Here is an 11079-nt window from a genome sequence, read left to right as displayed (position 1 = left end):
AACTTTCCATTATTTTCGAGAACTACATCTAAATCTTTCATAGATGAGACCTGCTCAATATCTTTACCTCCATGTTCTATGAGTGGATTATTCAGAGGAGTTGACCCCAAGGTCATTGAGCGGAATTTCATCCCGTTGAGGGTCATATTACTCTCAGTTACCCATGAGTAGATTCGATTCAAGTCTTTTGCCAGGCAAGTGGAATCTTGGCCATTCCTACCCGAAACTAACTTTGTATCGTCAGCATAAGAAGAGAGACTGGCAGTAATACCTACTAAGCTTTTGAATGGGGGTAATGAATATTGTAAACATGAGGAGCCCTAAGATGGAGCCCTGGGGAACACATGACTTGACATCATGTATGGCACTAAGGGATCCCTCGACCTTAACAACTTGCTTCGTATCATGAATGAAGCTTCTTATACAATTGAGAACCTTGCCTTGGATCCCAATTTCATGAAGTCTATTCAACAGAAGGCCATGATCAACTTTATCAAAGGCCTTGGCAAAATCAAAATAGACAACATCAACAGACTCGTGCCTTTTCAGTCCCTCAATAACCTGCTCTATATGCTCAATCAGTTGGGCAACCGTGCTAAAATGTGCTCGGAACCCATGCTGGCTAGGAGGAAGGCTTGAGGAATTGACTTGAAGAAATTCAATAAGTTTGGACTTCATGATCTTCTCAAACACCTTCGCAATATTCGAAGTGAGAGAAATCGGCCTGTAGTTACTAAAAACCCTTGCCGATGACCCTAAAGTTAAGTTCTGTTTAAGACTTCACCATGTACAAAGCTGTTCAATAAATGTGTGCATTGAGATACTAAGTGCTTCAGTGTTTCAGTACTTTTCTTACAAGTATTTTTTTTTAAAGTGTCGCCATATGTTCGATCTTGGAAGGAGTCAAGATCGGGAAACATTACAATATGGTAGAAATGACCTGCACATTAGCCATGTTCACATGTCTAATGGAGAATTAGAGGTGTTAGTTTGTAACCTCCAAGGTCTTGATATGTCCATTGTAACAATATATAGGCCCCCCTCTTGTTCGATTAGCTCGTTCTTGTCAGCTCTCAAATTCACAGGAAGTGAGTTGGATCGAGGAGTTTGCTTGAAGGTTTTCGTTGTTGGGAGCCTCAATTTTCCAGCTAGTGTTGTCAAGTGGGAGGCTAGTCCCGATGGGTACATTCCCATTTCGAAATGGACATCTCAGTCATTCGAAAAGCTGGAGGAGTTTGCGATCTTGCGCAATTTCTCCCAGCATGTTGGTGTAGCCACTAAAGAAAATAGCGTTCTCTACTTGTTTTTTCCTATGACCCTGATCTGATCCAGTATGTCCATGTGACGCCTAGTAATCTGTCAGATCATCATGTTCTCGAGATAGGGTCGACCATTACTCAAAAGCCGGCGTGCTCTAGAGTAAGACCGGACAAAAAGGTCGGTCTGGCTAAGTTCAAATTCAAATATGAACATTGGCCGTTGATTATAGAAAGGTTAGGGGAGCTTGATCTTATTTCAATGCTGAAAAAGGAATCGTCCATAGATGTAGCCTTAGACAAAATGATTCTAGTTTTTGAGGACGTTTGTTCCAGTCTAGCAATCTCTGAATGTGTTTCACAGGGCGGGGCACATTCTAAAATTCCGAAGTATAGGAAGAATTTGTTCAAAAAGAGTTGCAAACTAGCAAAAAGGCTCCAGAGCAATATGAATCCAGTACTTGTGGCCAGCATTCAAAGAAAGTTGGATTTAATCCAAGGTAGAATTAAGGCCTCCATTGAGACAGATCAGTTGAACAAGGAAAGTAGAGTAGTTCAGGAGGTCAGGTCGAATCCGAAGGCATTTTTCTCTTATGCAAACTCTAAGAGAGAGATCAAACACCCTGTAGGGCCTTTTGGGGTCAATGGGGAAGCCACAGACAATGTGGAGTCTATGGCCAACATACTTGGAGATCAGTTCTCTAGTGTGTTTTCAACTCCAATGAGTTTAGGAGCAACAGTTCATTGCTCTATTGATGAGTTTGTTGGGACTGGCAAGGCTTGCCAAGTTGAGCATTTAGATGATCTCTTGGTCACAGATCAGGATGCTTTAGAGGACATCAGGGATTTGAGACTCTCGAGCTCCCCTGGCCCTGATGGGGTGACATCTCAGTTTCTGATGAGATGCTCACAGGTTCTTGCTCCTATTTTCTCGTACTTGATGCGTTGCATCTTGGACTAGGGCAAGTTCCCCTCTTCTCTGAAGGTAGCTCATGTTGTTCCAATTTTTAAAGGGGGAGATAAGACGCTTCCCAATAACTATAGGCCAATTTCTCTCACTTCGAATATTGCGAAGGTGTTTTAAAAGATCATAAAGTTCAAACTTGTTGAATTTCTTGATATCCATGAAGTCCTTCCTCCTAGCCAGCATGGGTTCCGAGCACATTTTAGCACGGTTACCCAACTGATTGAGCATATAGAGCAGGTTATTGAGGGACTGGAGAGCCATGAATCAGTCGATGTAGTTTATCTTGACTTTGCCAAGGCCTTTGACAAGGTAGATCATGGCCTTCTAGTTAACAGGCTCCATGAGATTGGGATCCAAGGCAAGGTTCTCAATTGTTTAAAAAGTTTCATTTCTGGTAGGAAGCAATTGGTTAAGGTTGAGGGATCCCTTAGTGACAAACATGATTTCAAATCGGGTGTCCCTCAGGGCTCCATTTTGGGTCCTCTCCTTTTCATCATCTTCATTGCTCCGCTTCAGAAGCTTGGTAGTAGTAATGTCAGTATCTCTTCTTATGCTGATGATACAAAATTGGTAGTTGGAAGGAATGGTCAGAATTCCGGAGGTCCTAGACCAAATCTACTCTTGGGTTGCTGCGAGTAACATGGCACTGAATGGAATGAAACTCCGCTCAATGACCTTTGGGTCGACGCCATTAGACACTCCACTATTAGATGATGAAGGTACGGACAATGAGCAGGTCTCATCCATGAAGGATTTAGGTGTAGTCCTCCAAGATAATGGAAATTTCGATGAACATATCCAGTTGAAAGTTGGTAAAGCTTTTCAGACATGTGGTTGGATATATCGAACGTTTAAGTCCAGAGGTAGTATCACGATGCTGACTCTGTACAAGTCGATTGTTCAGCAACATCTTGAATATGCTTCTCCCATTTGGGCTCCAATGAGTTCAGTAGGTTTCCAAAAGGTTGAACAAGCCTAAAGATGTTTCACTAGGAACATCACAGAAATGAGAGAGCTCTCTTATCGGGAGAGGTTAGACAGGTTGGGACTGTACAGTATTCAGAGAAAGTTCGAAAGGTATCTTATTCTGTGCGTTTTTAAAAGCATTCAAGAGCTTTGTCCCAATCCAGGTTTTAGGGTCAATAGTAGTGACGATGGAAGTTTTATGTGCGTTTTGAGAGCACCTTCAAGACCTCGAGATTCCAGGCTAGTTCGAACAATGAAGTCCACTTCTCTTCTTTCTCGGGCTCCTTCATTGTTTAATTACCTTCCCTCTAATATTCGTAGAGAATACGTAGGCCTTGTTGATCCGGTAGCATCTTTCAAGTCAGACTTGGACAAATTTTTAGATAGCATTCCAGATCAACTCTACATTCAAGGACTAGCTCTGTCTGCCAACTCAAATTCGTTGGTGGACCAAATATCATATAAAGATTGAAAGGTAATATATAGACGAATCATAACCTTTCATTTTAATAGTACTGAGGATTACATTCCCTGTAGCGGTTAGAAAAACCCGTGAAATACCAAGCCAAAGCAAACAAACATGAAAGCCCCTAAATTTGGAGTAAAAACATAGAAAGACGAAAAAAGTGAAAGCAATATAAATATATAAAGAGAATATATAGGACTACAATACTAGAGATAGGAAGAAGAGAAAGCTAAAAAGCAAAGTGTTTCACCTTAAGCACCCAAGCGACCACTTACACAAAACCGCACAACACACGCAGACCAACAGCGAAACGTGCGACTGCTCTCGCGAAAGGACAAAAGTGAACGATTTGGAGTTAGCCGAGAAAATGAGAGTTCTATTCAACATCGCTTTTCTTGCGTTCTTCATCATTCAAATCGAACTAAACTTATCTACCTTTCAAAGACAAATCTTCAGAGAGGAAAAATGGCCACAAACCGTCTACAAAGAATTGTCTTTCAAAGTGGATTCAAAATTGGAATGTGCAGCTCTTTGCGAAGTCGAATCAAAATCATGTGTTGGGATCATTTGGATCGATTCCGTTTGCTATCTGACCGATCCAATGTCTCAGTTTTCTGAGATTTCATCACCTCAGACGAAAGATCAATCCATGTACATCAACCAAGGTGACTGGGATAATCGTAGTGATTGCTTTCTCCTTTTTCTAGATAAAAGAAACAGAGGGCTCAAATTTCTTATTTTAAAGCATCTCTTTCAAATCATTTTTGTCATCCAACACTCTTTTACCTATTGTGGCCCTAAAAAGCAGAAGCTATCTTTTGTGTTTGCATTCAACATATTGTAGGATTTCATGAAGGAAAACAAAACATGTAGTCGAATTGATTCTTCATTTCAGAAATAATTTCATCAATATTGAGCGTGTTCTTGCACCTCATTGATCCGATCGTCAATCATTGGATGGCAAGAGTTTATGCATCTATTCCAACTACCTCAATGTTTGATTGCAATGTCGAATGCGCAACTGACTTCAATTGCCAACTTTATGTTAAAGAAGGCAGTTTGTGTCACTTAGGGAACGGAACGTTCTTCAACAGCTCAATACAAATTAAAGAAATTCCCACTGAAGGCGTGTACGTGGACACAGGTACTTCTAAAGAGTTTTCAAACAACAACAACCATCTTATTGCCATCATTTTTTTAATGTAGGATTCACCATTGAGGCGGGTCCTATGGTATTTTTGAACGACTCTAGTTCAACTTGGATGCATCACATTTACTATTCAAGTATTTGTGATCTCAGGGAACGTTGTGAGCTTTGGTGTTTCCTAGAAAGATCACCCTGCCAATTTATGGTCTACACCGGATCAATTTGTTACTTGGGATCAACAGAACAAGAGAGTCAAATGGTTAATAATTCTTCGATGGCACCAACACAAAAAGTATGGTTGACTAAAAGTAAGATATCTGGAATATGGGCGTTTGTAAAGTCCTGATAGCTCTCTTAAAGTATGATCATACTTGTCTGGAATGTTTCCATGGTTAATATTTTCTGCACAACTTTGAAGGCACAGTTCTCTAGCTTTCAGTTGAGGCCAAGTTTAGTTTAATTTGATGATTTATGAAAATTCTATTAACTAAGAGACAAAGGGATACCCCGTGTTTACCATGTTCAGCAGGACATCAACAAACTCTCTGTGAATTAGAGCGGCAATCTGACCGGTCAACAATTTGAGCGTGGTCAAGGCTTAAATGATAGGCAAGTCAGATTAAATCCTCAAGATGACTGGAGGACTATTGAAGTCCAATCAAAGATGGAACTGAGTCACTTTTCAAAGAAGAGAGTGACTGTGTCCATAATCTTCAAGGTCATCAAGTAGATTGGTCCCAAGTTGTTGAAACACACGGAAATGTAAACGCAAATCCTCGTTAACAAGCACAACCGCTCTTAGAGTACGTGGCAAGTCTCTTTACGGCCTCGGACATGTGACAGCAACTAATTACCATGCCTCCATGAGGTTGTTGACTTGGTCGTATCGACTAGAGACCATTCCAAAAAAAGTTTCAAGCCTTGCTGGATGCCCGTTAATTCTCATCAGTACGTCCATGTTGGTATATTATTGATTATTTTCAGAGGGAATTGAAAATACGAACTACGAGATTGCGTTTGAAAGGAACATTTACAGTACCAATTATGCTCCGTTTATCATCAAATCATACAATGCTGATGATTTCCTGCAAAGTTGTGATTTTTTTTGCGCTTTTCAAACGGAACCCGCTTGCCATTTCTTCTTCTTAACTGGTGGCATTTGTTATCTGGGCAACATGGATGGGACACACCCAAGCATTGAAAATTCCGCAAGCCTTGAAACGATTCATATACATCTTCGTAAGTAAATATACTCCCTCTTCAACTGGTTAAATCATCATTCAAATTCATTTGACAATAAGAAGAAAACTCATGACTTTGGCCAGCATTTTTTCAAATTTGAATACTCAATTTTTTGAGCTGGATGATTCCACGGAATTTCATGCAAGTATAGACTTTATGATGGCATTTATAATACATATCCGCTCTCCCAGGAGTGAAATTTCTTGAATAATTCTCTTCACTAAATCAGGCCAATATCTTTACCAGATTCACTTCATTTTTTGTATGAAAGCAACCGGTTCTTTTATATTGGTAATATTTTGCAACTTTTGAAACTTGACTTGGATTTTGAGTAATTTTGTCACCAAAAGAACTCACTCTGTTACGTCAAAAGTGCCATCACCCAAAATGTTACCCCATAACGTTTTTTCCGCATCTCGTGTAAATCAGAAAAACACTATTTCATTTGTTACTTTCAAAGTAAAATTACCCCTAGCTCTAGACCAAAATGCAATCCCATTCCGGGTACAAATTCCAGAAGGCTCAAAAAATTGATTCAAGTAAATAATCATAGCGATTATTATCTTCTTACATTATAAGTTATGAACTTTATGAGGCATTTTGCCAATCACCATTCCTGGATTAAAACAATAAAATCAAGCAAACCATGATAGTTGTCCAAAAAAACATTTTCAGCTGTTTCGAATGCGTCTTTATTGGAATTCTATTCAATTCCAATGCATCACCATACTTGGAGGATCAGAATGCATACTCAAATTATAACAAACTCAACTATTGGCGCTTGTGCACTTCGTTGCCTCATCATGGACCTCCAGAAGGAATGTTCATTATTCGTTTACGACGAGTCTATTTGCTACCTGGGAGCGACAAGTCATTATGAATATGCTCAAACGATCGATGACATATTCAACGTTTACATTGCTAGTATATACTATCAAGTTACTCAATGCGCCATATTGACCTTAGACACAATGACATCTCCTTTCTTTACCAGAATCTCTAGCCTTATACTTGCAAAGATACTTCAAATCCAGGCTAACCTCTGATTGGGCTAGTCAGATGTACAAGAAAGTCGTACTCTACTATCCAACACCCCAAAATGCCGATGAATGCCTCCTGAGATGCCATTTCGATGACGGGCCTTGCCATTCTTTTGTGGTTCACGAGAATGAATGTTATCTGGGGGATCCATTTGTCAACTCGAGTTTGTTTTTTGGAACAGAGAACGCGCTGATAATGGAAAAAAATAGTAAGAATTGTAGGAGAAGAATAATGATCAAATGTCATCGTTTGTTGTTGCATTATTTTAGCTCAGCTATATCTCAGTCACGGTGGGAGTAAAGGAGACGGGGATGAAAAAACATCTTCCATTTTTGAAGGCTGTAATGGGCAATGTAATCATAGTTTACTTGATCTACCTTATCCATTGCGTGCCATGGGATATGCGTATGGGGAGGATTCAATTTTCGTTTGTGGAGGCACTTCTGACGTTAATGGTGGAGAACAAGGTATGATTTATGCGTCACAGAGAGGCTTGACGGATTGTACTCACTAATTATGATACTCTCCCACAGATAAATGTTATCAATGGCGATTCAAAGTTTTTCCAAGGGCGTGGATCCCACTTCCCGCCATGATGAATAATCAGATGATGTTTCCAATGTTGTATCACCAAGGGAAATTGTATGCGGCAGGAGGCCGCAGTAGTGGATCAACCATAGGAAATATGCGTTTTCTTGATTTGAATTCAACATCGTGGACCAATGGAGGAGCGTATGAGTACACAGGATTTTACGCACATTGTGGAATTTTGTATCAAGATCGCATTTATACATTTGGTGGCTCTAGGTTCGAGTATTTGGCTGTTTAATGCCATTACAGCTTTCATTTCATTTTTTCACTTACTTACTTTCTGTTATATATGGTTTTTAAGTTCAGATTGATGATTGGCGAGATTTTCATCTTCAGCGGAAGACATTTTTCCCTCGAATCTGACAACATGAATCTCGACTAAGTATTACTTTAATAATAAAGTAATATCTTCATTGTAGCTCTTGGTCAGGTCAAATCGTAGAAATATGTAGAAAAGATAATGTAAAAACATTACACAGATATTGCTAAATGGCTAAAAAGAGAAATGCCGAAATGGTGAAAGCTATAAAGTAGTTGCCTGTTTAAAACACCCCATCTAATCAATACTCTTATTTTAGTTATTGAGACCGAAATAGATACATACTACCTGCAAAAAAATAAAAAATGGCGAATGTGGGTGACAAAATCGAAAGCTTATTCATCGGTTGTCTGTTCCTTTTGGGGCAACCCTGAAAGTCATGGTTTTTCCGTAAACTCAGTAACCTTCTCTTATGCGAGGTTCACTAACTCTCTCTTGGACTTTTTTCAGAAACTCCCTCCTCTTCTCATCTGCCGTGCAGGTATATGATATAGCGGCGGATTCGTGGAGCTATACTAATTTTAGATTGCCACAAGGTAAAATGTTTTTTTCTTAAGCAATTGTAAAATATTTGTTGTGCTTGATAAGCAAACGGCAGAAAGAGGTTTCAAACTTTGATCTAAAAATAGTCGTTAAGTTAAGGGAACCATGAACAACATGACAATTTCATCATTTCATCACAACCCTCGATCTAAAATGGTACGCAAGCTGTGTTTTTTTAGCTGTGTTTTTTTAGATGCAAAATGAAGATATTGAAACCAAAGCTTGATCTTCTATTTTTTTCGAATTCTCTACCAAATCGACAAAAATGATAATAATCTTACCCAAGTTTGACTTTATGATCAATGTATCTTGCATGGGTGGCTTTTTCAGGGTTACGACATATGGCCTGTGGTCTTATACCAGGAAATGGAGGCTTGGTTCCTGACTTATTTCTTATTGCGGGCGGAGAAAGTGATCTGGGCGAGTATTCCAATAAGGTGTACTCCGTCGATCCAAACTCAGATGTAGAGATGAAGGAAATTCTGGAGCTGTCCATGACTGTATCTCACTTTGGGTCACAGAATAGCTTTGCTGTGTTGAACGTATATGACGTTTTTCTTGCAATCGGTTTTGGAAATGGGGCACATAAAACTGACACTGTGCTTAAATGGAACCACTGGACCCCAAGCTTGGACAGTTATTCCATTAAACTACCTGGTTTTGTAAGATGAATGGTTGAATGTTTGCCTATACCTATGCATACATTAAAGGCCTGTTCGAGCATGGACGTGTCTTTTCAGAAACAACCGGGAAATGTCATGATCCCTCTCCGTAATATACCCATTTGCACAAATCTATCTCAAATGTGGAAACCCATCGTGAACCATGTCAAACCGGCAAGGTTTCCTGTTGGAGGTTGGAATGAAAAAATTGAAGACAATGGCCGTTTTTCGACCAGCCAATTTCAATTAATCGAGCAGAATAGGTGAGTTGGTTTTAACCCTAATCTATCTTATAATCTAACTTAATAATCAAACTTAAATACTTAATATTAATCTCGTCAAAAACCAAGACAACCTGCTTTTTTATATTTAGTTGCGAAGTTGGCATAAGGTAGTGCCACATACTTGAACAAACGCTCCTAATCTTATGCTAACATTTTTCTATTTAGAGGTTGAAAACTTGACACTAATTTACCTTTGCATGAGAAAAAAGGGGAATGAAAGGACAAAACCTGCTTTGGGTGAGATTGTCTCAAAGCATCAGGACGGAGGTCTCGAATATCTTGTCTGAATTACTCGAGGGACCCTGATGATCGTAATTTTAGTGGCAACGTGTTCCGTTTGTTTGCCAACTGAACTAAGAGAGAGTTTCCTCTAGCCTTAGACCAGGTTAAGGGGGCCCAAACCATCTGCATTTGAGAGGCCCTGGTTTCTCGGGCACTGTTTTCTTTTGGGTAGTAAAAAGGTTTCTCATATTCTTCACACAAATTGGAGTTCACAAGGCCATTTAGGAGCACGTACGTCAGCAAAAGTTCACTTTTAGTCCACGGGCCTCTATGGAGTCTCAACCCAAAAGTGAGAGCCTTTTTTAGTATGAGATATCATGAACTCCAGGCAAGCCTCGTCTGAAACGCCGCAAGACAGACTTAAGGCTTTACTTTATCCTTCTTCAAGGGCGGGGACCAAACTGGATATCCATATTCCAGGATTGGTCCTACGTACTTATGGAACATTTTTATCATTGTCGATAAGTTCCGAGTGGTAAAATGCCGTCTGATCAAACCCACAACCTTGGAGGCCTTTTTAGTCACGCAAGCAACTTGTTATCGATCACTATCACAAGGTCTTTGCCTTATTTGCACTCGAGTTAGAGCCTTCCTATTAATAATGTAGAAGGTCGCAGATTCAGCAAAACTGAAACGTTGAACTCATGAAATGATCTTTAGGTACTAAATGTCATCCCATTCAACGTAGCCCAGTAGTGCAACGTATCTAGATCCCTCTAAACATTGCGAATATTTTGTACGTTGCATATTCGAGTGAGTTTCGATTGAGCTTTCAGACTCTAACAGTATTGTTACCATGCTGCTCTATCAAAACTGTCATGAACACCGATTTGGTCTGCAATTGCAATTTTTGCCCTTTGCTTTCAAAGTTTCTGCTTTTAAAGACCTAACCCATTCAATTCATTTCGAAGGCTTTACAACCAATCGAAGGAAAAGAGATTTTTGGAGATTATGAATTGAGATTGAACAGTCAGGAAACTATCGTTCTGTGTTTGACGTAAGGGAAAAATTGAATGTTTCATCTCTGATTGATGCGATATTATATAGAAAATATGACTACGGCGATCGAGAGTATGTCACTAAATTAAATGCTATCACCATTAGATATTTCATCATGATTGGTAAATTTCAAGATAAAAGTACAGTAGTTTAATATCTAGTGTTAACGCAAAATATGTTGTTGGAAATTTACTCTCTTTACCTTATTAGTTATTATGCTCCGCGGTAGTAAGTGAGTGCCTGAGTGGATCCGCTCATTAAAATGTCCGAATCGGAGTCTCGTGATAACCCCGTCGCAGTTCCGCCCAATATCT

At 39.5% G+C, this 11079-nt stretch overlaps 1 protein-coding gene across 1 annotated transcript in view; it reads left to right on the top strand.

Annotated features, from left to right (window-relative positions):
* Positions 1-3930: 3930 nt before the first annotated feature.
* Positions 3931-11079, top strand: part of LOC131885363 (uncharacterized) — a 12288-nt gene continuing 5139 nt past the window's right edge. Inside the window, exons 1-11 of the mRNA XM_059233395.1 lie at positions 3931-4320; positions 4551-4799; positions 4862-5110; positions 5787-6041; positions 6720-6968; positions 7039-7293; positions 7355-7552; positions 7619-7892; positions 8446-8531; positions 8869-9200; positions 9279-9463. Of these exons, the coding sequence (XP_059089378.1) occupies positions 4023-4320; positions 4551-4799; positions 4862-5110; positions 5787-6041; positions 6720-6968; positions 7039-7293; positions 7355-7552; positions 7619-7892; positions 8446-8531; positions 8869-9200; positions 9279-9463 (2630 nt within the window). The 5' untranslated portion in view covers positions 3931-4022. The remainder of the gene's footprint in view (positions 4321-4550; positions 4800-4861; positions 5111-5786; positions 6042-6719; positions 6969-7038; positions 7294-7354; positions 7553-7618; positions 7893-8445; positions 8532-8868; positions 9201-9278; positions 9464-11079) is intronic.

The sequence above is a fragment of the Tigriopus californicus genome, chromosome 1, assembly GCF_007210705.1.
Source record: "Tigriopus californicus strain San Diego chromosome 1, Tcal_SD_v2.1, whole genome shotgun sequence".
NCBI classification, from domain to species: Eukaryota; Metazoa; Arthropoda; class Copepoda; order Harpacticoida; family Harpacticidae; genus Tigriopus; species Tigriopus californicus.
This window is presented reverse-complemented; position numbering and strand designations above follow the sequence as displayed.